Source organism: Salmo trutta, chromosome 25 (genome assembly GCF_901001165.1).
Source record: "Salmo trutta chromosome 25, fSalTru1.1, whole genome shotgun sequence".
Classification (NCBI taxonomy): Eukaryota; Metazoa; Chordata; class Actinopteri; order Salmoniformes; family Salmonidae; genus Salmo; species Salmo trutta.
In genome coordinates this window covers 5241265-5268584 of record NC_042981.1, presented here as the reverse complement: position 1 = coordinate 5268584, position 27320 = coordinate 5241265, and the positions used below count along the sequence as shown (strand labels likewise).

The 27320-nt window shown below is 45.8% G+C and overlaps 1 protein-coding gene across 6 annotated transcripts in view; it reads left to right on the top strand.

Annotated features, from left to right (window-relative positions):
- The window catches only part of LOC115161896 (ninein), a 62105-nt gene that overhangs the window by 9478 nt on the left and 25307 nt on the right, over positions 1 to 27320 (top strand). For all 6 annotated transcript variants that reach the window (XM_029712708.1, XM_029712706.1, XM_029712707.1 and 3 more), the window contains exons 2-16: positions 5906 to 6115; positions 8568 to 8661; positions 11202 to 11344; positions 14710 to 14755; positions 14957 to 15132; positions 15499 to 15645; positions 16037 to 16195; positions 16471 to 16607; positions 17381 to 17521; positions 19745 to 19907; positions 24034 to 24144; positions 24352 to 24441; positions 24640 to 24778; positions 26190 to 26314; positions 27001 to 27237. In XM_029712708.1, the coding sequence (XP_029568568.1) occupies positions 5927 to 6115; positions 8568 to 8661; positions 11202 to 11344; positions 14710 to 14755; positions 14957 to 15132; positions 15499 to 15645; positions 16037 to 16195; positions 16471 to 16607; positions 17381 to 17521; positions 19745 to 19907; positions 24034 to 24144; positions 24352 to 24441; positions 24640 to 24778; positions 26190 to 26314; positions 27001 to 27237 (2097 nt within the window). In that variant the 5' untranslated portion in view covers positions 5906 to 5926. The remainder of the gene's footprint in view (positions 1 to 5905; positions 6116 to 8567; positions 8662 to 11201; positions 11345 to 14709; positions 14756 to 14956; positions 15133 to 15498; positions 15646 to 16036; positions 16196 to 16470; positions 16608 to 17380; positions 17522 to 19744; positions 19908 to 24033; positions 24145 to 24351; positions 24442 to 24639; positions 24779 to 26189; positions 26315 to 27000; positions 27238 to 27320) is intronic.

Below are 27320 nucleotides of genomic sequence, written 5' to 3'. Positions count from 1 at the left end.
CTCTCCACTGCGGTCCTCTCTGCTGTCTCCTGTAGTCAACGATCAGGTCCTTTGTTTTGTTGAGGAAGTGGTTATTTCTTGGCACCACTTAGTCAGGGCTCTCACCTCCCTGTAGGCGTTTGTTGTTAATCAGGCCGATCACTTGTGTCGTCAGTAAACTTGATGATTGAGTTGTGCGTAGCCATGTGGTTCATGGGTGAAGTACAGGAGTGGGCTGAGAATGCACCCCTGTGGGGCCCGGTGTTGAGGATCAGCATGGCGGAGGTGTTGCCTACCTTTACCACCTGGGGTCGGTCCGTCAGGAAGTCTAGGAACCAGTTGTACAGGGAGGAGTTCAGACCCAGGGCCCTGAGCTTAGCGATGCGCTTGGAGGCCACTGTGGTGTTTGAAGGCTGAGCTGTAGTCGATGAACAACATTCTCACATAGGTATTCCTCTTGTCCAGGTGGGATAGGGCAGTGTGCAGTGGTGATTGCCGGTTAAATTCTGTGGTTTGCACTTTCAGTTTTTCGCAAATATCATTATCTATCCACGTTTTTTTTGTTGGTTTGGATGAGTTCTAATCGTCATAGTAGGAACAACATCCTCTTATCCACTTCCTGGTTAAACCAGTCAGTGTATACGTCGACACTATTCCCAGAGGCTACCCGGAACATTTCCCAGTCTGCTTGATCAAAACAGACCTGAAGTATAGATTCTGAAAGGTCAGACCAATGTTGAACAGTTCTTACCACAGATGATTCCTGTTTCAGTTTCTGCTTGAGGGCTTTGTAGCCCTCCCGGAAGGAAGATTAACCTCTTATGATTCCCCCTGCTCCAGTCTGCTCTGCCTTGGTCCTGATTCTGTCAATCTACAGCCACAATGACCCACTGCAGGGATCCAACAAGGACCTTGTTGATCTACAAGTCTATTTTACTGACCTCTTGGTGCCTACTAGAAAAATATAAAGACAGTAGTTGTTGAGGTTGTAAAGGAATCCATTGAAGGAAAGTGTCAAGTCTGGGTCCGTAGCCACAGTGTCAGAAGTGATCTAGGATCAGTTTAGCCTTTTAGATCACAATGAATGAGGGTGTATGGACAGATTCTAGATCAGAAGGAATGAGGCTATATGGACAGATTCTAGATCAGAATGAATGAGGGTATATGGACAGATTCTAGATCAGAATGAATGAGGGTATATGGACAGATTCTAGATCAGAATGAATGAGGGTATATGGACAGATTCTAGATCAGATTGAATGAGGGTATATGGACAGATTCTAGATCAGATTGAATGAGGGTATATGGACAGATTCTAGATCAGAATGAATGAGGGTACATGGACAGATTCTAGATCAGATTGAATGAGGGTACATGGACAGATTCTAGATCAGAATGAATGAGGGTATATGGACAGATCCTAGATCAGCACTCTTACTCTGGGACACTTTGTGGGTTCAGGCCTCTGGTCTTTGTCTTGTTTTTACTGTGATGTTATGGGGGTAGCTGACTAGCTGGGGTATGGGATTAATGTGTGATCTTCTGACCGTAATGCTAACGGGATGGTTCACTTGAATGAGATTCGCTGCTGAGACTTGCAGAAGCTGAATACTGATTATGGGTTTGGACAACCCATTGTCTTGAGTTGAATGGGTGGGTAGCCCCGGTCTAGGAGGAGGGGACACCTGGCTAATACAGACTTTATATGAAGTACCATAATGATGTCACTATGACAACGAGCAGCTGGTTATGGTGGTAGTCTATCTACACCGTGTGTGTGTGTGTGTGTGTGTGTGTGTGTGTGTGTGTGTGTGATGCTTCCTTTGTCTGACATGATTGAAATGGACTTGGTCAGATTTTTGTGACAGTCAATTATCTATATTGAGTCTGATTTTTAACAGATGTGTCTTTTTGATTTTATTGTTGTATAACTCGACCTCGGTTAAAGCTGTCTGAGCATAGTCCTGATAGATGAAATAACCTGGTTTTTAAATTAGTATACATTTTCCATTTTAGTCATTTAGCAGATGCTCTTATCCAGGGCGACTTACAGTAGTGAATTCATACATTTCATTTCACTTTTTTTTTTTTTTTTTTTTGTACTGGCCCCCCGTGGGAATCAACCCCACAACCCTGGCATTGCACACACCATGCTGGCGTTGCAAACACCATGCTCTACCAACTGAGCCACAGGGAAGACTATATACTAGTATACTATGCCCTATGGGCCCTGGTCAAAAGTAGTGCTTCAGAAATGGCACCATGACCACTACTTTTGAGCAGGGCAGTGCTTTCAGAAAATATTCATACCCCTTGACTTATTCCACATTTGTGTTATCGCCATAATTCAAAATTGATGGAACAGATTTTTTTTTCTCTCACCAATCTACACACAATACCCCATAATGACATCACAATACCCCATAATGACATCACAATACCCCATAATGACATCACAATACCCCATAATGACAGTGAACATGTTTTTATGTATTGACAAGGAAATATTTTGTAGAAGCACCTTTTGGCAGCGATTACAGCTGTGAGTCTTTCTGGGTAACTCCCTAAGCACTTTCCACACCTGGATTGTGCAACATTTGCCCATTTTATTCTTAAAACATGTCAAGCTCTGTCAAATTGGTTGTTCATCATTGCTAGACAACCATTTTCAGGTCTTACCATAGTTATGCCTTAGATTTTCAAGTAGATTTATCTCAGCCACTCAGGAAGGTTCACTGTCTTGGTAAGCAACCAGTGTAGATTTGGCCTTGTTTTAGGATATTTTCCTGCTGAAAGGTGAATTCATCTCCCAGTGTCTGGTATAAAACACACTGAACCAGGTTTTCCTCCTGGATTTAGCCTGTGCTTAGCTCTGTTCAGATTCTTTTATCTTGAAGAGCTCCCCAGTCCTTAATGATTACAAGCATGCCCATAACATGATGCAGCCACCACTATACTTGAACATATGGAGAGTGGTACTCAGTAATGTGTTGTGTTGGATTTTCCCCAAACATAGCACTTTGTATTCTGGGCAAAAATGTAATCGCTTTACCACATTTTTTGCAGTCTGACTTTAGTGCCTTGTTGTAAACAGGAAGTACCTTTAAGAATATTTTTATTCTGTACGGGCTTCATTCTTTTCCCTCTGTCATTTAGGTTAGTATTGTGGAGTAACAAAAATGTGTTGATCCATCCTCAGTTTTCTCCTATCACAGCCATTAAACTCTGTAACTGTTTTAAAGTCACCATTGGCCTCATGGTGAAATCCCTGAGTGGTTTCCTTCCTCTCCGCCAACTGAGTTAGGAAGGACGCCTGTATCTTTGTAGTGACTGGGTGTATTGAATCACCATTCAAAGTGTAATTAATAACCTAATGCTCAAAGGGATATTCAATGTCCGTTTTTTTTTTTAACACACATCTACCAATAGGTGCCATTCTTTGCGAGGCGTTGGAAAACCTCCCTGGTCTTTGAGGTGGAATCTGTGTTTCAAATTCACTGCTCGACTGAGGGACCTTAAAGGGAATTGTATGTGTGGGGTACAGAGATGGGGTAGTCATTCAAAAATCATGTTAAACACTATTATTGCTCTGAGAGGGAGTCCATGCGACTTATGTGACTTGTTAAGTTCAGCCTGTAAAAAGTCCAGTGGCGTGAAATAGCTGATCCTCCTCTGTCTGTCTACAGCTTGTGTGTTTACTCAATGTTCTGTCATCCATTACCTCTTAGCTAAATAGCTTAGCCTTATTCTAAAATTGATTAAATCGTTTTTTCTCCCCTCAATGTACACACAATACCCCATAATGACAAAGCAAAAACTGATTTTTATTAATGTTTGCTAATTTATATAATAAATTAAATCATATTTACCTGACAGTGATTACAGCCTTGAGTCTTCTTGGGTATGATGCTACAAACTTGGCACACCTCTATTTGGGGAGTTTCTCTCATTCTTCCCTGCAGATCCTCTCAAGCTCTGTCAGGTTGGATGGGGAGCGTCGCTGCACAGCTATTTTCAGGTCTGCAGAGATGTTCGATCAGGTTCAAGTCCGTGCTCTGGCTGGGCCACTCAGGGACATTCAGAGACTTGTCCCGAAGCCACTCCTGTGTTGTCTTGGCTGTGTGTTTTAGGGTCATTGTCCTATTGGAAGGTGACCCTTTTCCCCAGTCTGAGGTCCTGAGCACTCTGGAGCAGGTTTTCATCAAGGATCTTTCTGTACTTTGCTCCGTTCATCTTTCCCTCTCCTGACTAGTCTCCAGTCACTGCCGCTGAAAAACATCCCCACAGCATGATGCTGCCACCACCATGCTTCACCGTAGGGATTGTGCCAGGTTTCCTCCAGACGTGAAGCTTGACATTCAGGCCGAAGAGTTACATTTTGGTATCATCAGACCAAAGAATCTTGTTTCTCATGGTCTGAGAATCCTTTAGGTGCCTTTTGGCAAACTCCAAGTGGGCTGTCATGTACCTTTTACTGAGAAGTGGCTTCCGTCTGGCCCCTCTACCATAAAAGCCTGATTTGTGGAGTGCTGCAGAGATGGTTGTCCTTCTGGAAGGTTCTCCCATCTCCACAGAGGAACTCTAGAGCTCTGTCAGTGACCATCGGATTCTTGGTCACCCTTCTCCCCCGATTGCTCAGTTTGGCCGGGCGGCCAGCTCTAGGAAGAGTCTTAGTGGTTCCAGACTTCTTCCGTTTAAAAATAATGGAGGCCACTGTGTTTTTGGGGACCTTCAATGCTGCAGACAATTTTTGGTACCCTTCCCCAGATCTATGACTCAACACAATTCTGTCTCGGAGCTCTACGGACAAATCCTTCAACCTCATGGCTTGGTTTTTGCTCTGACATGCACTGTCAACTGTGAGACCTTATATAGACAGGTGTGTGCCTTAACAAATCATGTCAATTGAATTTACCACAGTCAAGTGGTAAATCACACTCCAATCAAGTTGTAGAAACATCTCAAGGATGATCAATGGAAACAGGATGCATCTGAGCTCAATTTCAAGTCTCATAGCAAAGGGTCTGAATACTTATGTAAATAAGGTCTTATATTTTTAATACATTTGCAAAAATGTAAAGATCCTGTTTTCACTTTGTCATTCTGGGGTATTGTGATGTCATTCTGGGGTATTGTGATGTCGATTTGAGAAATGTTTATTTATTTAATCCATTTAGAATAAGGCCGTAACCCAACAATGTAGAAAAAGTCTAGGGGTTTGAATACTTTCCGAAGGGTCCTGGTCAAAAGTAGTGAACTATATAGGGAATAGGATGTCATTTGGGTTGCAGGCCTGGTTTTGTCATCCAGTAAGGCTGATTGGAGATCAGTAGATCAACATCCCAGCAGCAGGTACAGGCTGGAGGGGGTGGAAGGGAGGTGCCGTTTGGACTTGGTGGGAAGGGAGGTGCCGTTTGGACTTGGTGGGAAGGGAGGTGCCGTTTGGACTTGGTGGGAAGGGAGGTGCCGTTTGGACTTGGTGGGAAGGGAGGTGCCGTTTGGACTTGGTGGGAAGGGAGGTGCCGTTTGGACTTGGTGGGAAGGGAGGTGCCGTTTGGACTTGGTGGGAAGGGAGGTGCCGTTTGGACTTGGTGGGAAGGGAGGTGCCGTTTGGACTTGGTGGGAAGGGAGGTGCCGTTTGGACTTGGTGGGAAGGGAGGTGCCGTTTGGACTTGGTGGGAAGGGAGGTGCCGTTTGGACTTGGTGGGAAGGGAGGTGCCGTTTGGACTTGGTGGGAAGGGAGGTGCCGTTTGGACTTGGTGGGAAGGGAGGTGCCGTTTGGACTTGGTGGGAAGGGAGGTGCCGTTTGGACTTGGTGGGAAGGGAGGTGCTGTTTGGACCTGGTGCTGTCTCTATCTTTACCTGTCTGTCCAGGGCAGGGTGCCGTCTGTTCTAACCGTGTCTCTATCTTTACCTGTCTGTCCAGGGCAGGGTGCTGTCCTATGGGATGGATGACGGCCAGCAGGATCCGTACGAGGAGCGTCTGAAGGAGGTATTTGAGAGTTTCGACACCAGTGGCGCAGGGTTGCTGTGCCCCGAGGAGCTATCTGGCCTGTGCCAGGCCCTGCACCTGGAGGATGCCACCCCTGCACTGCTACATGCCCTGCTGCAGAACCAGGACCGACTCACTGACAGGGTAAGCTCTACACCTGGACCTGTTCATTAGGCACCAACCTGAAGAAAACGGACTGAAACAAGGAGGGACTACCACAAAGTGTCCAATAAGAAACACTATTGTGTTCACTAATGAACAGAACCTGGAATCTCTGGATCTTCTCAGCCTTAAGTTAGTGTTTTACTGGCAGGGTCAGGCCCCTGCACCAGCCACAGCTCAGAGTAATCTAGCTGTTGGATGGAGAGGGAGGTAGACAGACAGGGTTTCTTTCCCTTAGACTCTGTAGAATCACAAACCTAAAGTACAGGGGGCATATGAGGTGAATTTAGTTTTATTTAGCTCTTATGTTTTTAGTGAGATACAGACTCTACTCTGTCCTCAGAGCAGCTCGGAACTCTTTATACAGCCTCCAGCTCTCAGGTCTTTGAGCCAGCCAGGGAGCCAGCCAGCCAGGGAGCCAGCCAGGGAGCCAGCCAGCCAGCCAGCCAGGGAGCCAGCCAGGGAGCCAGCCAGCCAGCCAGCCAGGGAGCCAGCCAGCCAGCCAGGGAGCCAGCCAGGGAGCCAGCCAGGGAGCGAGCCAGCCAGCCAGGGAGCCAGCCAGCCAGCCAGGGAGCCAGCCAGCCAGCCAGGGAGCCAGCCAGCCAGCCAGGGAGCCAGCCAGGGAGCGAGCCAGCCAGCCAGCCAGGGAGCGAGCCAGCCAGCCAGCCAGGGAGCGAGCCAGCCAGCCAGCCAGGGAGCGAGCCAGCCAGCCAGCCAGGGAGCCAGCCAGCCAGCCAGGGAGCCAGCCAGCCAGCCAGGGAGCCAGCCAGCCAGCCAGCCAGGGAGCCAGCCAGCCAGGGAGCCAGCCAGCTAGGGAGCCAGCCAGGGAGCCAGCCAGCTAGGGAGCCAGCCAGCTAGGGAGCCAGCCAGGGAGCCAGCCAGCTAGGGAGCCAGCCAGCCAGCTAGCTAGGGAGCCAGCCAGCCAGCCAGCTAGGGAGCCAGCCAGCCAGCTAGGGAGCCAGCCAGCCAGCTAGGGAGCCAGCCAGCCAGGGCCAGTCTCCTTGTGCTTTGTTAGTTGTCCAGTTTTAGAGAGAAATTAGACCCTGTCATTGACCTCCTCATCCCAGGTGTCTGTTGTCATGACAACCAGGCCAATCAACATTCTCAATTGAAGTGTGTCAGTTTGAGAGGGTGCTTGATGAGGAAAATGGCCCTCTTGCTTTGTTAAGGCTGAAGTAGGAAGGCCATTGGTTAAAGGTCTCATGCAGCTGTTTTTCATTTCTGGGTAACAATTAAGTACTTTACTGTGATTTTAGATTGTTTTCAAACTTAGCAAAGAGACATTTTTCAAACAATACATTTGCTAGACTGTCTAGGAGTGGTCTGAGTGGGGATGGGGAAAAGGAAAAATAGCTGTTATTGTCTTAGAGGTTCTGAACTCTTTCTTATTGGTCTATTAACTAATTTACAGCCTGGTGATGTCACCATGGAAGGCCTATAACTCCCACCAAAACAGGCTGAATTTTCAGGGTTTTTTTTTCAAACAGGTGTTACACAAAAAAAAAAGGCATTATCATTTTCACAGTATTATTCCAACGTCATAGTGTGGAAACGCATACATGCATACAAAATGCAGGTAAATCAAGTTTTTGACTATACTGGGCCTTTAAATCTAGATAAATGGGTTTTTAGTGTTTTTTTTGTTATCGCATATTCATCATATCTGATCAAAATAAAACAATCCTTTGTGATTATTACTCAAATTGTTTTAATGGTAGGGTGTACTTTACTACATATACTGTATCTGCTCAACAACATCTGGCATATACCCTAGAAGTTTCTATACATCTGTGGGTGGCTCCATCAAAATAAACCTACACTACTCATAACCACCTCCCCAAATCTGGCATATGACTTTCCTGGAAGGGTGGTCAATGTCCGTGTGTTGGTAAGCATGTGGAGGAGGAGGGGGGGGGGGGGGGGGTCAGCAGAAGCAGGGCAGCGATAATGGCTGACCCAAACACCAGGGTACACCTCAGCAATAAAGGACCAGGGTACCCCTCAGCAATAAAGCCAGGATGGAAACCCCCACTATAGCCAGCAGTCATCCGCCTGGCAACGGAACACAAAGAGAATCTCCATATCTATTGGCACAGGGCCAGCAGCTGCTGCTTCAGACGTGTGTGTGTGTGTCCTCCCTCGTTCCCCCCATCCCCCCCTTAGACATGTCATCCAGGATTCAAATCAATGTTAGGAATTTCCAGACCAATATGTTATTATCTGAGTAATGTTTCTACTTGAGCACCCATCCTGTTGCCATTAGGAATTCATCTTACCTTCCTCTTACGTCATATGTTCACATAGTTGGTGTCTCGTTGACATCACGACTAGGTAATACTCATCCAGTGGACGTTTAGGGTTTGACCCTTATGGCATTGCTACTAGTAGTCCTTACGTTCAGAAAGACTGTTTCATTGTGGAATTTGTGTTGCAGGTTGATTTTGACCAGTTCAAGAATGCTTTAATTCTGGTGTTATCAACGACTACAGCAGCACCGTCCAGTCAGGAGACAACGTGTGCACCGCCAGGTAAGGAAGGAGTCAATGTGCTTGATCAACAGTATAGCTTCCTCACTCATAAACCTTTACTGTTTATTCACCCGTCTCCCAAATCCACGCCACCGCCCTCTTGACAAGGCCTTCGCTAGGTAAGCTACTAATTCGATGGCACTGCCGCGGGTGGATGCATTTCAAGCTGAGGAGTGAGGTTACCAATCCAATTTGGTTACAGATAGTTGTATTTCTGTAATGAATAGCAATGCAATTAACACTATTTACAATACTTGCCATGCCAGCTAGCTAGGCATCAGTAGTAGATCCAACAAACTGAGGCACAATGGCCAAATGCATCGTGGGTAAGGAATGAATACAGTTGTATTTCTGGACTAAATAGCAGGATGCTATGCAATACTAACCGCGACGACCATATAGGCATCAGTAGTAGATCCAACATACTCAGGCGCAAAGCCAAATGCATCATGGGTCATGAACTACCAACTGACTGAGGCATTGGAAAACCTCCCTGGTCTTTGTGGTTGAATCTGTGTTTGAAATTCACTGCTCGGCTGAGGGACCTTACAGATAATTGTATGTGGGGTACAGAGATGAGGTAGTCATTCATAAATCATGTTAAACACTATTATTGCTCTCAGAGTGAGTCCATGTGACTTGTTCAGCAAAGTTTTACTCCTGAACTTATTTAGTCTTGACTTAACGAAGGGCTTGAATACTTATTGACATTAAGACATTTCAGCTTTTTATTATTTATTAATTTGTATAAATGTAAAAATACATTTCCACTGACATTATGGGGGTATTGTGTGACACTTAATTTAATCTCAATTTAATAAATTTTAAATTTGTCCTGCAGCAACAACAACGTGGGAAAAAGTCAAGGGGTGAGACTACTTTCTGAAGGCACTGTATGTCATAAAGACCTGACTCAAGACATTTCAGCTTTGATTTATTATTCATTTGTAAAGAAATTCTGAAAACACAATTCCACTTTGACATTAGGGGGTTGTGTGAGTAAGGCCAGTGATAGAAAATCTCAATTTAATCAATTTTAAATTCAAGCTGTAACACAACAAAATGTGGAAAATGTCAAGGGGTGTGAATACTTTCTGAAGGCTCTGTCGGTGCCAAAGAGTTCGCGATGAGTCAGTCCTTGTCAACGTTTTGGAACAGGTCATCACTCTACCTTAAATATGACTGCGCTTCAAATTCCTGCCAATGGAGCTTAATGTGTTCTGATGAGTCACAGTTGGTGTCTGAATGAAAGTGAAAACATTCACCTCGAGTTTCAGTGTTAATTCTGTCAACAAGAACTCTGACAAAATACTTTCCAACTACCTATTTTTCATGACAAACTACCAACGATAATGAGACGCCGTGGGGGAAAAAACAAGCAAATTACATCATTTTAGTTGGAATTCTCTACATGAGACTAAAGGACTTTCAGTTTGACATGAAGTGCCTTTTTTTAATCTGTTTTGTTCAATCATAAGCATGCATGCACAATATCTAATCCTCTCATTGGCCGCAAATTTTTTTTTTTTATATATATTTTTTTACATTTATTTTTAACGTCTTTCTGTTGCGCCCTGATTGGTTTGATCTGGCGCTCTCTCGCACACTCACACACAGCTCCTGGTCACTTCAATCACTCGTCTCCGTCTCTCTTTTCAACGGATGCGCAGTCAGGACACTTCAGTTGTTTCTAATTCAGGTTAATGTGTTACAATGTCTTTTTTGATGTTTGCTTTTATATAGGCCTTTTTTTTACATTTTAGTCATTTAACAGACGCTCTTATCCAGAGCAACTTACATTTTTTTTTTCTGGGCTGGCCCCCCGTGGGAATCGAACCCACAACCCTGGCGTTGCAAACACCATGCTCTACCAACTGAGCTACAGGGAAGGTGCCATGTTACACTGCTCTTCCTCTTTTGCAGTTGGCAAGAGAAAGTTTTTCAGATTGGAAAAAAAAAAAAAAGCTTTTTACTGAATACTAGAAGTACAGTAATACATCTGGCATTTTTTGGAAAGCTCATTCTCCAGGAAATCCCTGTTATTTACCCCCCCCCCCCCCCTGTAGGTTTTATATCCGATATGGTTAATTAATGTTGCCAGCTAAGGTATATGAGGGGATAGTAGGCCTAGTTAGGCAAGCCTATCTGAAGGAGCACATGATGAAAGTAAGGGAAAAAATGCACTGACTAAAATGTGTATTTTATACTTAGTTTTAGTATTTAATCTGAGTCACAGTTTAGTTATTATCAATTTGATTTGAGTTTAACTCAAATTTGAGTTTAACTCAAATTGTCCAGTATTTTTGTCAACTGATAATAACTAAACTGTGACTCAGATTAAAGACTAAAACTAAGTATAAAATAGCTGCCAAAGTTAACACTGCTCGGGTTTGCAATCAGGATTTTCGTTCCAACTGAGCGCAATTTTTTTTTTCTTGTTATTGAATTACTTTAGAAGTGACTGGAGACAATTGGCTTTAACATTTTTATAATTTAGATTTTATTCTTATGAACCATTATCATCTTCTCCTTCTCAACAGACTCACCAGTCCAAGCTAAGTTTGTGCGGGGTAGTAAGCGCTATGGCCGGCGCTCTACACCAGAGTTCATCGAGACCATCGCGGACTTCTCAGAGGTGGTGAGCTCAGAGGACCATGACTCCACTGTACCGAGGAAACGTGAGGTAAAAACTTGCCTATTGAGAATGAATGCATATATGGATGAGTGAATTAATATTCTGATGAATCATTACCTCAGTTTCAATTCATATAGTTATTATTTAAGTACTGTCACCGCATTTTGCAAATGGGAAAATTGTATGAGTAGGATCATTGGGCTTCGGTTGTCCTTTCACCTCGAACACACAACGCTAGTAGCCGGGGACTTTAATGTAGGGAAACTTAAATCAGTTTGACCAAATTTCTATTAGCATGTTAAATGTGCAACCAGAGGGAAAATAACTCTGGACCACCTTTACTCCACACTCAGATGCATGCAAAGCTCTCCCTCACCCTCCATTTGGCAAATCTGACCATAATTCCATCTTCCTGCTTACAAGCAAAAATTAAAGCAGGAAGCACCAGTGACTAGATCAATAAAAAAGTGGTCAGATGAAGTAGATGCTAAGCTACAGGACTGTTTTGCTAGCACAGACTGGAATATGTTCCGGGATTCCTCCAATGGCATTGAGGAGTACACCACATCTGTCATTGGCTTCATCAATAAGTGCATCGATGATGTCGTCACCACAGTGATCGTACCTACATACCCCAACCAGAAACCATGGATTACAGGCAGCATCCGCACTGAGCTAAAGGCTAGAGCTGCTGCTTTCAAGGAGCGGGACTCTAACCCAGAAGCTTATAAGAAATCCCGCTATGCCCTCCGACAAACCATCAAACAGGCAAAGCGTCAAAGGACTAAGATCGAGTCGTACTACACCGGCCCTGACGCTCGTCGGATGTGGCAGGGCCTGCAAACCATTAGATTACAAAGGGAAGCACAGCCAAGAGCTGCCCAGTGACAGGAGCCTACCGAACGAGCTAAACTAATTATATGCTCGCTTCGAGGCAAATAACACTGAAACATGCATGAGAGCACCAGCTGTACCGGAAGACTGTCATATCACGCTCTCCGCAGCCGATGTAAGACCTTTAGACAGGTCAACATTCACAAGGCCGCAGGGCCAGACGGATAACCAGGATGTGTACTGCAAGCATGCGCTGACCAACTAGCAAGTGTCTTCACTGACATTTTCAACCTCTCCCTGTCTGAGTCTGTAATACCTACGTTTCAAACAGACCATCATAGTCCCTGTGCCCAAAGAAGCGAAGGTTACCTGCCTAAATGATTATCACCCCATGGCACTCACGTCTGTAGCCATGAAGTGCTTTGAAAGGCTGGTCATGGCTCACATCAACACCATCATCCCAGAAACCTTAGACCTACTCCAATTTGCATACCGCCCCAACAGATCCACAGATGACGCAATCTCTATTGCAGTCCACACTGCCCTTTCCCACCTGGACAAAAGGAACACCTATGTGAAAATGCTGTTCATTGGTTACAGCTCAGCGTTCAACACCATAGTTCCCTCAAAGCTCATCACTAAATGAAGGACCCTGGGACTAAACACCTCCCTCTGAAACTGGATCCTGGACTTGGCACCCCCAGGTGGTAAGCGTAGGCAACAACACAACTACCACGCTGATCCTCAACACATGTGCCAAGTCCCCTCCTGTACTCCCTGTTCACCCATGACTGCGTGGCTAAACACAACTCTAACACCAAGTTTGCTGACGACACAACAGTTGTAGGCCTGATCACCAACAATGATGAGACAGCCTATAGGGAGGTCAGACTTGGCAGTGTGGTGCCAGGACAACAACCTCTCCCTCATCGTGATCAAGACAAAAGAGATGATCGTGGACTACAGGAAAAGGAGGACCGAGCACGCCCCCATTCTCATCGATGGGGCTGTAGTGGAGTGGGTTGAGCACTTCAAGTTGGTGTCCACAAACTATCATGGTCCAAACACACCAAGACAGTCATGAAGGCACGACAAGACCTATTCTCCCTCGAGACTGAAAAGATTTGGCATGGGCTCTCAGATCCTCAAAGTTCTAAAGCTGCACCATCGAGAGCGTCCTGACTGGTTGCATCACCACCTGGTATGGCAACTGCTCGGCCTCCGACCGCAAGGCGCTACAGAGGGTAGTGCGTATGACCAAGTACATCACTGGGGCTAAGCTTCCTGCCGTCCAGGACCTCTATTCCAGGTGATGGCAGAGGGGGGAAAAAAATTGCCAGACTCCAGCCACTCTAGTCATAGATTGTTTTCTCTGCTACCGCACGGCAAGAGGTACCGAAGCACCAAGTCTAGGTCCAAAAGGCTTCTTAACAGCTAATCAAATGGCTACCCAGACTATTTTCATTGACCCCCCCCCCCCCCTCTCCCCCTTTTCTTATGCTGCTGCTGCTGCTACTCTTTATCTATCTATACATAGTCACTTTACCCCTAACTACATGTACATATTACCTCAATTACCTCGACTAATTCGGTACTGGTACCTCCTGTATATAGCCTTGTTATTTTATTGTTTTTATTATTATTTTTAGTTTCGTAAATATTTTCTTAACTCTTTCTGGAACTAAACTGTTAAGGGCTTGTAAGCAAGCATTTCACGGTAAGGTCTACACTTGTTGTGTTCGGCGCATGTGACTAATAAAGTTTGATTTGACAGGAAATAGGTTGCCATTTGGAACACAGCCTGGGTTGTGTTGAATACTGTCCATCCTCCGGCCTGGTGCACCAGGGGACGGGTCAGGGGGCTCTGCCTGATTTGGGAGGGGTTTTTGGGGTCTGACAGAGGAACAATGAGCCCCCCCCGTGATAGAATAAAGAGTTGTAGAGACCCATCTGTTCTTCATTCCTTCACTGTGGTTCCCTCCCAGACAATAGATGCCTGTATACTGGCCTGGGTTGCAGTACAATAGATCACTATGCTCCAGTTCAACCTGTTTCCCATCTCACACTTAGGACCAGACTAACACTAAATATGAAACGTGGAAATTATTATTCTGTTTATCATGTGTATTATAACAACCAATTTAAATGATTTGCCTTTAAAAAAAAAAGTGTCCTATTTATACATTTTTTTAAGTCTATCTTTACGGTAATGTTGGCTCACTTGGAGCATTGTCCTTAAATACAAATGGAAAGACTGAAAGAGAGAGAGAGAGAGAAACAGTTGGAGAAGTGAGGGTTTCAATCAGCTCTGTCAACATGGATCGTTCTCTCTCTAATTCTCTGACATGATCACCAGCTTTGGGTTCACCTTTGACCTTCAGAGGGGTCCGTGCCGTCACAATAGCTCTGTTGTCCTTTTCGTTGGACACACACACACACACACACCCTGCTGCAACCCCCCACCCATCTTGTCTCAACCTGACTTGCACATGAGAAAGTGGGTCGTCTTGTCTGCATGTTTTTAAAGTGTTGATTTTTCTGAGTTGAGTAATTTCCATAACGTTATGTTTCTTCCACAGCGCTGGAACGCTCATGAAAGCAGTACGGACGAGTACGAGGCAGATGGTGAGTGGAAAGTTGTGATACTTATTATCTTCAATAGATAGTCCGGTTTGGGGGTCAATTTCAAGTAGAATTGACCGCAACACTGATCATAGGAGAGAGACGGAGGACATTTTGTCAAGGGCCTCTGTTCCTTATAGGAGCCAAGGTCTTAAGGCGAGTCTGACCAATAGTAAAACAATCTGAAAATATCTTTGTCTGTAGGCCAGCTGCACCTGTGGAACCCTGATGATCCCTCCACCCCGCGGGGTTCCACGATGCCCCTGTCAGACCGCCTGGAGGAGAGGTTACGACAGGCCTGTGAAGAGCTGGCTATGCCCTGGGATGGATGTGCCAGCCACCATGAGCTACTGGCTCTCTGTAACCACCTGGGCCTGGAGGTGAGGAAAGAGACTGTGTCCAAAATGCCCCCCCCCCCCATTTCTTATAGTGCATTAGATGGGGAATGGGGTGGCATTTTGGATTCAACCCGTTTTGCTTTGGAGGTGAAGAACGAGACTGACGGTCTCAATTCACTCCCTAAACCCTTCCTCTTGACCCTAAACCCTTCCTCTTGGCCCTAAAACCTTCCATGTTAGCAGATCTGTAAGGTGGAAGTAATATGGTGGAGTGCCAAGGGGAAAGGGTATGAAATGGCATCCTATTCCCTATAATGGGGGGGAATAGGGTGCTATTTTGGACATATCCCAAGTGGAGGTTTGAGATGCTGGGAAATGTTTCTGATCGTTGTTTATTTTTGTCTCCAGGTGACGGAGGATGTCCTCCAGGTTCTAAGTGGTGATGAGATCATGAGCGTTCAGGCGTTTACTTCCTGGGTTCTGAACCATGCCAAGCCCCCTACCCCGTCTGCCTCCACACCTTACAGACAGCTCAAAAGACTACACTCCTCACAGGTACAGTGAAACCCATCTCAGGTCTAATTCCCATGTTGTAGCCGCCGTCTGCACTTCTCTGACCGAAACATCACAATGTGTTTTTAACCATGGATCTGCAGTACAATAAACTGTTTTATAAGAGCGTGCCTCACCTCACCTTCTAATCCATGTTGTATCCTGACATGGGTACTGTACCATCAAAGCCATATGGATGCACTTGCCTCTGGTTAACATAGTTTGGGGATTTCTTCCAAACTTTTGTCTACTTTTTTTTTTTTAAATACGTTTTGTGGAGGAAATATTACATTTTCCTGTTTTTTGAGTCACTCATGAACGAAGACACAAATTAACGAATCAATATATTTTAGACAATTTGACCTTCCTCTTCTGTCCCTGTCCATCGTGGCAGCCGTTTGATGAGACGGGCCGTAGGACCAGCTGTATGACCAGCACCATCAGGATGTGTCTGTTCTCTACTCTGGACGATGGGACAGGGTCCAGTCTTGCCGAGGACGTCCTGGATGCCTGGATGGAGGAGGGCATCGAGAACAGCCCTGAGATACTAAAGGTCACACTATTTATTTTTTCCTATCAGACCTCTATTCAAATAGTCGGTTTAGTTTTCTTAAGTCTACCTGCAGTGCTGGATGGGCGGGGTTTACAGTTGCCTGGTCTGCATGATATGCTACAGTACCCATAATGCTCTGTTTGGAACATAATGGTGTCCCGTCTCCTTCCCAATACACAATGTAACTCTCACACTTGACTTGAGGTTGTTGGTTTTTTTTTATCCCCTATTTCGAGGGCTTGATATGTTGACACTGAGTTATGTATGTTTTGTAGGCCTTGGATTTTAACCTGGAGGGCAAAGTGAACCTCAGTGAGCTGACTGTGGCTCTGGAGAACGAGCTCCTCATGACCAAGAATGGCATCCACCAGGCTGCACTGGCCAGCTTTAAGGCTGAGATCAGATACCTACTGTGAGTATGAGGAGATACCTACTGGCCAGCTTTAAGGCTGAGATCAGATACCTACTGGCCAGCTTTAAGGCTGAGATCAGATACCTACTGGCCAGCTTTAAGGCTGAGATCAGATACCTACTGGCCAGCTTTAAGGCTGAGATCAGATACCTACTGGCCAGCTTTAAGGCTGAGATCAGATACCTACTGGCTAGCTTTAAGGCTGAGATCAGATATACCTACTGGCTAGCTTTAAGGCTGAGATCAGATATACCTACTGGCTAGCTTTAAGGCTGAGATCAGATATACCTACTGGCCAGCTTTAAGGCTGAGATCAGATATACCTACTGGCCAGCTTTAAGGCTGAGATCAGATATACCTACTGGCCAGCTTTAAGGCTGAGATCAGATATACCTACTGGCCAGCTTTAAGGCTGAGATCAGATATACCTACTGGCCAGCTTTAAGGCTGAGATCAGATATACCTACTGTGAGTATGAGGAGATTTCTACACTGGTGTTTAGGTTTGCAAAATGCCAGTAACTTCCCCAAAATGTCCTGGTTTTCCAGAAATCTCGATTGGAAAATTCCCATAATCAGGAGGGGAAAGGCAGGAAATCCAGATTCCTCCAACGATTTCTGGAAATCTTGTTAATTTTGGGAAAACTACCGGAATTTTCTAATCAGTTTATTGGTCGCGTACACACATTTTTGCAGATGTTATCGCAGGTTTTGTAACATTCTAAATGGTTGTATAGTGTTTTGATTAGCTTCCATGTTTTTTTTTTCTTCCAGTGAGCGTGTTGATCGTGAGCGCAGAGAGAAAGAGAAGATTCGCTCTGACCTGGACAAAGCGGAGAAGTTAAAAACCCAACTGGCTGCTGAGGTGGACGAGCATCACTCTGCCATTGAACGCATGAATGACCTCAACCTCAGGTAATGTTCCGTGAACTCAACCTCAGGTAATGTTCCGTGAACTCAACCTCAGGTAATGTTCCGTGAACTCAACCTCAGGTAATGTTCCGTGACCTCAACCTCAGGTAATGTTCCGTGACCTCAACCTCAGGTAATGTTCCGTGACCTCAACCTCAGGTAATGTTCCGTGACCTCAACCTCAGGTAATGTTCCGTGGCGTTCCTCTTCGACCCGTTCATTCATTAATGGCTGTTATTTAATTTGTATTATGCAGTTGAAGTCGGAAGATTACATACACTTAGGTTGGAGTCATTAAAACTCGTTTTTCAACCACTCCACAAATTTCTTGTTAACAAACTATAATTTTGGCAAGTCAGTTAGGATATCTACTTGTGCACGACACAAGTCATTTTTCCAACTGTTTACAGACAGATTTCACTTATAATTCACTGTATCACAATTCCAGTGGATCAGAAGTTAACATACACTAAGTTGACTGTGCCTTTAAACAGCTTGGAAAATTCCAGAAAATGATGTCATGGCTTTAGAAGCTTCTTATAGGCTAATTGACATAATTTGGAGGTGTACCTGTGGATGTATTTCAAGGCCTACCTTCAAACTCAGTGCCTCTTTGCTTGACATCATGGGAAAATCATAAGAAATCATCCAAGAAGAAACAAATTGTAGACCTCCACAAGTCTGGTTCATCCTTGGGAGCAATTTCCAAAACGCCTGAAGGTACCACGTTCATCTGTACAAACAATAGTACGCAAGTATAAACAACATGGGACCACGCAGCCATCATACCGCTCAGGAAGGAGACGCGTTCTGTCTCCTAGAGATGAGCGTACTTTGGTGCGGAAAGTGCAAATCAATCCCAGAACAACAGCAAAGGACCTTGTGAAGATGCTGGAGGAAACGGGTCCAAAATTATCTATATCCACAGCAAAACGAGTCCTATATCGACATAACCTGAAAGGCCGCTCAGCAAGGAAGAAGCCACTGCTCCAAAACCGCCATAATAAAGCCAGATTACGGTTTGCAACTGCACATGGGGACAAAGATTGTACTTTTTGGAGAAATGTCCTCTGGTCTGATGAAACAAAAATAGAACTGTTTGGCCATGATGACCATCGTTATGTTTGGATGAAAAAGGGGGATGCTTGCAAGCCGAAGAACACCATCCCAACCGTGAAGCACAGGGGTGGTAGCAATACTTCACAAAATGGATGGCTTCATGAGGAAGGAAAATTAAGAAAATATATTGAAGCAACATCTCAAGACATCAGTCAGGAAGTTAAAGCTTGGTCGCAAATGGGTCTTCCAAATGGACAATGACCCCAAGCATACTTCCAAAATGTCTTAAGGACAGTAAAGTCAAGGTATTGGAGTGGCCATCACAAAGCCCTGACCTCAATCCTATAGAACATTTGTGGGAAGAACTGAAAAAGCGTGTGCGAGCAAGGAGGCCTTCAAACCTGACCCAAGTAAAAACATTTAAAGGCAATGCTACCAAATACTAATTGAGTGTATGTAAACTTCTGACCCACTGGGAATGTGATGAAAGAAATAAAAGCTGAAATAAATAATTATCTACTATTATTCTGACATTTCACATTCTTAAAATAAAGTGGTGATTCTAACTGACCTAAGAAAGGGACTTTTTACTAGGATTAAATGTCAGGAATTGTGAAAAACTGAGTTTAAATGTATTTAGCTAAGGTGTATGTAAACTTCAGACGTCAACTGTGGTGCTTGTAACCTGGCAACGTCTTTCTTAAATGCCCCTGAGGGGATAAATGAAGATTTTGTAAATAAAGTTGAATTAAATTGAATCGAATGGGGCCTCCTGAGTCTCCTGACCGGGAGTCCCATTGGCCCAGCGTCGTCCGGGTTAGGGGAGGGTTTGGCCGGGGTGGGGGGCTTTACTTGGCTCATCGTGCTCTAGCGACTCCTTGTGGCGGCCCGGGTGCCTGCAGGCTGACCTCGGTCATCAGTTGAACGGTGTTTCCTCCGACACCTTGGTGCATCTGGCTTCCGGGTTCAGCAAGCGTGTGTTATGTTTCGGAGGATGCATGACTCGACCTTCGCCTCTCCTGAGCGCGTTGGCGAGTGGCAGCGATGAGACAAGATTGTAATCACGAAAAAGGGGGTAAAAATGACAAAATAAATTGGGAATCTTAGGAATGGAGTCAAATGGAATCGAATTGACATTTTTTTCCCTTCCCCCTGTTTGTTCTGCAGGAAGCTGGAGCAGGAACACAGGGATAAGCTGGTGTCTGTCAGGTCAGAGCTCATTCAAGAGATGGACCAGATACAGCAGCAGAAAGAGAAACTTGAGGCAGAGATGGAGAAGATCAGAGACGATGAGACCTTCCTCAGAGATCACCTGTCACTCACTGTCACGGTAACTAACACAGACCACCTCTCTGTCACTCACGGTAACCAACACAGACCACCTCTCTCTCACTCACTGTCACGGTAACTAACACAGACCACCTCTCTGTCACTCACTGTCACGGTAACTAACACAGACCACCTCTCTCTCACTCACTGTCACGGTAACCAACACAGACCACCTCTCTCTCACTCACTGTCACGGTAACCAACACAGACCACCTCTCTGTCACTCACTGTCACGGTAATTAACACAGACCACCTCTCTGTCACTCACTGTCACGGTAACCAACACAGACCACCTCTCTCACTCACTGTCATGGTAACAGCTCAATCAGAACTTTGTTTCTGAATATTGTTTGATGTACTAGAAAGCAGATGGAAAGTTCTGCTGCTGCCAAATAGATTGTTGCTCTAAATCAATAGAGTATAGCAGGTTGGTCTGGCTCTCTCAGGACCGTAGGCATCTGGAGATGGCACAGAGAAACTGGTAATCTGTCTCCCCCTACCTCTAACCCCGCTGACCATGTTCAACCTGACACGGTCTCTAAAACTAACTTCTTTCAAGTAGACCACCATAGTCCCCGTTCCCAAGAACGCCAAGGTGACCTGTCTACATGCGTATTTCCACTAGCGCTCACATCTATAGTCATGAAAGGCTGGTCATGGCTCACATCAACACATCTCATCCCAGACATCTTGGACCCACATACCGCCCCAACAGATCCACAGATGACGCGATCTCTATTGTACTCCACACTCCCCTCACCCACCTGGTCAAAAGGAATACCTTTGGTGTAAGAATGTTGTTCATTGACTATAGCTCAACATTCAACACCATAGTGCCCTCCAAGCTCAGGATCCTGGGGCTGAAGACCTCCCTCTGCAACTGGATCCTGGACTTCCTGATGGGCCGCCCCCAGGTGGTGAGGATAGGCAACGACACCTGAGCTAAACTGACCCTCAACACGGGGGTCCCTCAGTGGTGTGTACTTAGTCCCCTCCTGTACTTCCTGTTCACCCACGACTGAGTGGCCTCACATGACTCCAACACCATCATGCTGACGACACGATGGTGGTAGGCCTGATCGACGATGAGACGGCCTACAGGGAGGTCAGAGACCTGGCAGTGTGGTGCCAGGACAACCTCGACGTCAGCAAGACAAAGGAGATGATCATGGATGACAGGAAACGGGAAGACGTGCACGCCCCCATTCACATCGACAGGGCTGTAGTGGAGCATCATGTTCCTCGGTGTCCACATCAATAAGGATCTATCATGGTCCACACACAGTCGTGACGAGAGCACGACAACGCTTCTTCCCCCTCAGGAGGCTGAAAAGATTTGGCCCCTTCAAATCTCAAAGTTCTACAGCTGCACCATTGCGAGCATCTTGACTGGCTGCGTCACCGCTTGGTATGGCAACGGCAAGGCACTACAGATGGTGGTGATCATGGCCCAGTGCATCACTGGGGCCGAGTTCCCTGCCATCTAAGACCTCTATACCAGGGGGTGTCAGAGGAAGGTAAAAACTCATTCAGACTCCAGCCACCCAAGCCATAGACTGTTCTCCCTGCTACTGTCTGGAACCAACAGGACCCTGAACACCTTCTACACCCAAGCCATAACACTGCTACAATGACATCCCAACACACACTACATACACCCACTCCACATAACATTCCCATACATGCATACTGATCCCACACTCACCATATACGCTGCTGCTGCTCTGTCTATCCTGTTGCCTAGTCACTTCACCCCTACCTACATGTACAGTTGAAGTCGGAAGTTTACATACACCTTAGCCAAATACATTTAAACTCCGTTTTTTATGATTCCTGACATTTTATCCTAGTAAATATTCCCTGTCTTAGATCAGTTAGGATCACCACTTTATTTTAAGAATGTGAAATGTCATAATAATAGTACAGTGATTATTTCAGCTTTTATTTCTTTCATCACATTCCCAGTGGGTCAGAAGTTCACATACACTCAATTAGTATTTGGTAGCATTGCCTTGAAATTGTTTAACTTGGGTAAAACGTTTTGGGTAGCCTTCCACAACCTTCCCACAACAAGATGGGTGAATTTTGTCCCATTCCTCCTGACAGAGCTGATGTAACTGAGTCAGGTTTGTAGGCCTCCTTGCTCTCACACGCTTTTTCAGTTCTGCCCACAAATGTTCTATAGGATTGAGGTCAGGGCTTTGTGATGGCCACTCCAATACCTTGACTTTGTTGTCCTTAAGGCATTTTGCCACAACTTTGGAAGTATGCTTGGGGTCATTGTCCATTTGGAAGACCCATTTGCGACCAAGCTTTAACTTCCTGACTGATGTCTTGAGATGTTGCTTCAATATATCCAAAATTTTCCTACCTCTTGAAGCCATCTATTTTGTGAAGTGCACCAGTCCCTCCTGCAGCAAAGCACCCCCACAACATGATACTGCCACCCCCGTGCTTCACGGTTGGGATGGTGCTCTTCAGCTTGGAAGCTTCCCCCTTTTTCCTCCAAACATAACGATGGTCATTATGGCCAAACGGTTCTATTTTTGTTTAATCAGAACAGAGGACATTTCTCCAAGAAGTACGGTCTTTGTCCCCATGTGCAGTTGCAAACCGTAGTCCGACTTTTTTATGGCGGTTTTGGAGCAGTGGCTTCTTCCTTGCTGAGCGGCCTTTCAGGTTATGTCGATATAGGACTCATTTTACTGTGGATATAGATACTTTTGTACCTGTTTTCGCCAGCATCTTCACAAGGTCCTTTGCTGTTCTGGGATTGATTTGCACTTTTTGCACAAAAGTACGTCCATCTCTAGGAGAAAGAGAACGTGTCTCCTTCCTGAGCGGTATGATGGCTGCGTGGTCCCATGGTGTTTATACTTGCATACGTTCATCTGTTTGTACAGATGAACGTGGTACCTTCAGGCAATTGGAAATTGCTCCTAAGGATGAACCAGACTTGTCGAGGTCTCCAATTTATTTTCTGAGGTCTTGGCTGATTTCTTATGATTTTCCCATGATGTCAAGCAAAGAGGCACTGAGTTTGAAGGTAGGCCTTGAAATACGTCCACAGGTACACCTCCAATTGACTCAAACGATGTCAATTAGCCTATCAGAAGTTTCTAAAGCCATGACTTCATTTTCTGGAATTTTCCAATCTGTTTAAAGCCACAGTCAACTTAGTGTATGTAATTTTCTGACCCACTGGAATTGTGATACAGTCAAATAATCTGTCTGTAAACAATTGTTGGAAAAATTACTTGTCATGCACGAAGTAGATGTTCTAACCGACTTGCCAAAACTATAGTTTTTTTAACAAGAAATTTGTGGGAGTGGTTGAAAAACGAGTTTTAATGGCTCCAACCTAAGTGTATGTAAACTTCCGACTTCAACTGTACATATCTACCTCAATTACCGCGTACCCCTGCACATCAACTCAGTACTGGTACTTCCTGTATATAGCCGTGGCATTACCTGGTACTTCCTGTATATAGCCGTGGCATTACCTGGTACTTCCTGTATATAGCCGTGGCATTACCTGGTACTTCCTGTATATAGCCGTGGCATTACCTGGTACTTCCTGTATATAGCCGTGGCATTACCTGGTACTTCCTGTATATAGCCGTGGCATTACCTGGTACTTCCTGTATATAGCCGTGGCATTACCTGGTACTTCCTGTATATAGCCGTGGCATTACCTGGTACTTCCTGTATATAGCCGTGGCATTACCTGGTACTTCCTGTATATAGCCGTGGCATTACCTGGTACTTCCTGTATATAGCCGTGGCATTACCTGGTACTTCCTGTATATAGCCGTGGCATTACCTGGTACTTCCTGTATATAGCCGTGGCATTACCTGGTACTTCCTGTATATAGCCGTGGCATTACCTGGTACTTCCTGTATATAGCCGTGGCATTACCTGGTACTTCCTGTATATAGCCGTGGCATTTTTAAACAACTTTCCATCGTTGGCAAAGGACCTGTAAGTAAGCATTTCACTGTTAGTCTACACCTGTTGTTTGCTAAATATGACACAAAATATACAGATTTTATTTAAACCCACACACTTAACCCTCACTTCTCACGTTAACCCTCACTTCTCACGTTAACCCTTACTCTAACTTCAGGAAAGTAGGCGTCTGGAGATGGAGCTGCTGGACAGCACTGAGAAACTGTTGGAGGCAGAAAGCCAAGTCAGCGAACTGCAGAAGAATCTGGATAACATCCTGAAGGACAAGGTAAAGATCATTCTCTCCTACAGTATTGTGTATTGACATTAACCGTTTTCAGGGCTAGCAGTCACAAAGGGCCCCATTTTCAATAATATACCTCTACTGTAGTAGATGTCCATAGTAATCTGTCACACGTTTTTCAGTTCTGGCTAATGGAATGAGAATCTATATCTATTCTGAAGTATCTGTCTGTAAGAAGTTCTGTTTCCTCAGTTTGGGGACCTGGACCCAGGCAGTGCGGAGTTCTTCCTACAGGAGGAGCGTCTCGGACGGCTCCGCAGCAGCTATGAGGAACAGTGCCGGGTAAGCACAGGGCACGCCCGCCCGAGAGGCGCGAGGCGGGGGCGGGTAATGGGTCTCACTGGAACCAATCCAAGTAATCATTAAAACTATCCATCAACTAACTGTAAACATACTACTTCAGAGGTAGGTTGCCTCTTTTTTATTTTTAATGACTAATATTTGTTTTGACTGATTTTATTGTGAACGTGTTTGTGGCAGGAGCTGCAGGATCGCATTGATGAGCTTCAAGCAGAGCTGCAGGAGTACCACAACTTGGGCCGCACCTCTCAGCCCTGTCTCAAACCCTCGCTCTCTGAGGAGCTGGGGAGTATGAGTCCTGGCATGGAGTCAGACCCAGGTACATTGAAGCAGAACATTGGTTTGAACTCATACAGCATTTGGGGGGGGGGGGTTTATGTACCAAATGGCACCCTATTTCCTATGTAGTGCACTTCTTTTAACCTTTTATATATGTATTTCTATGTCCAGATACCCCGCAAACATCTTCCCTGAAAGTCCCCAAACATGCCCTATGACTTTCAGAGTAGACGTTTGCAGGGTTTCTGGACATAGAGATGCTGCTTGAGCAAGGCAAGATGTAGAATCCTTCATCTTGATCACGTAATCACATCACTAATTATTTGGATGCAAGGAGATTTTCTAGATATTTATTTTAGATCAGTGATGTTGCCCAGTACAACAGCTATGTAGTCAAACACATTGATAAGCTAAAGAACACATTGATAAGCTAAAGAACACATTGATAAGCTAAAGAACACATTGATAAGCTAAAGAACACATTGATAAGCTAAAGAACACATTGATAAGCTAAAGAACACATTGATAAGCTAAAGAACACATTGATAAGCTAAAGAACATGAGAGCTAGTTAGTAGCTCCTTCCTCTCCTGTCTGTTTGCCAGTACAGCCAGAAGAGGACTGGCCATCCCTCTGAGCCTGGTTCCTCTCCTGTCTGTTTGCCAGTACAGCCAGAAGAGGATTGGCCATCCCTCTGAGCCTGGTTCCTCTCCTGTCTGTTTGCCAGTACAGCCAGAAGAGGACTGGCCATCCCTCTGAGCCTGGTTCCTCTCCTGTCTGTTTGCCAGTACAGCCAGAAGAGGACTGGCCATCCCTCTGAGCCTGGTTCCTCTCCTGTCTGTTTGCCAGTACAGCCAGAAGAGGACTGGCCATCCCTCTGAGCCTGGTTCCTCTCCTGTCTGTTTGCCAGTACAGCCAGAAGAGGACTGGCCATCCCTCTGAGCCTGGTTCCTCTCCTGTCTGTTTGCCAGTACAGCCAGAAGAGGACTGGCCATCCCTCTGAGCCTGGTTCCTCTCCTGTCTGTTTGCCAGTACAGCCAGAAGAGGACTGGCCATCCCTCTGAGCCTGGTTCCTCTCCTGTCTGTTTGCCAGTACAGCCAGAAGAGGACTGGCCATCCCTCTGAGCCTGGTTCCTCTCCTGTCTGTTTGCCAGTACAGCCAGAAGAGGACTGGCCATCCCTCTGAGCCTGGTTCCTCTCCTGTCTGTTTGCCAGTACAGCCAGAAGAGGACTGGCCATCCCTCTGAGCCTGGTTCCTCTCCTGTCTGTTTGCCAGTACAGCCAGAAGAGGACTGGCCAACCCTCTGAGGTTTCCTTCCTTCGAGGGAGTTTATCCTTGCCACCTGTGCTTCTGCATTGCTTGTTTGATGTTTTATGCCAGGTATCTGTAAAAAAACAACTACTTTGTGACAACTGCTGATGGGGGTAAAAAATGCATTTGATTGTCTCCAGGCCTGGGCTTGGAGGAGGGCCAGCCATTGTTCAACATGAGCCTGGAGGCAGAGTTGATGCTGGAGCAGCTGAAAGAGAAGCACCTCCAAGAGATGGAGGATCTACAGGCTCAGCTGGAGAGCAAGGTGACACTTAACTACCAGTGTTTCAACAGAATTCCTAAAGCAATCCCTATTTCACTGTGCCATGTTTACTTTATCGGAGACAGATTGGGTGTAGCTAGATGGGGAATTCCCCACTCCTTTAACGGAGATAGATTGGGTGTAGCTAGATGGGGCAGTCCCCACTCCTTTATCGGAGACAGATTGGGTGTAGCTAGATGGGGCAGTCCCCACTCCTTTATCGGAGATAGATTGGGTGTAGCTAGATGGGGCAGTCCCCACTCCTTTAACAGAGACAGATTGGGTGTAGCTAGATGGGGCAGTCCCCACTCCTTTAACGGAGACAGATTGGGTGTAGCTAGATGGGGCAGTCCCCACTCCTTTAACGGAGACAGATTGGGTGTAGCTAGATGGGGCAGTCCCCACTCCTTTATCGGAGACAGATTGGGTGTAGCTAGATGGGGAATTCCCCACTCCTTTAACGGAGATGGATTGGGTGTAGCTAGATGGGGATGGTGTAGCTAGGTGTGTGTGCACGCCAGGGTTAGCGGCTCTAACCACAAACCTGGGCCACACAGACCACCTGGGCCACACAGACCACCTGGGCCACACAGACCACCTGGGCCACACAGACCACCTGGGCCACACAGACCACACTGCATTGTTTTGTTCTGAAATAGCCGGATATGACTTTCCCCATGTCATTACAGGTGAGTGAATTTGGCCAGAAGGTGGAGGAGCAGAAGACGGACCTGGAGACCCAGAAGGCAGCCTTGTCTCTGCAGTACATGGAGGAGATCCAGGCTCTACACGGCGAGATGTCCAGCAGCCAGAACAGAGCCCTGGAGCTCCAGGCCCAGCTAGAGCAGGCAGAGGAGGAGCGGGCTGGCTTGGAGCAGAGGCGGGCTGAGGAGAGGGAAGAGCTGGAGCACCAGCAAGAGGAGGAAGTGAGTAGAAGACTGTGTGACCCAATTGGTTAAAGCATGGCACTTGCAGGGAATCATGGGGTTCGATTCTTGCTGGCGGCCAC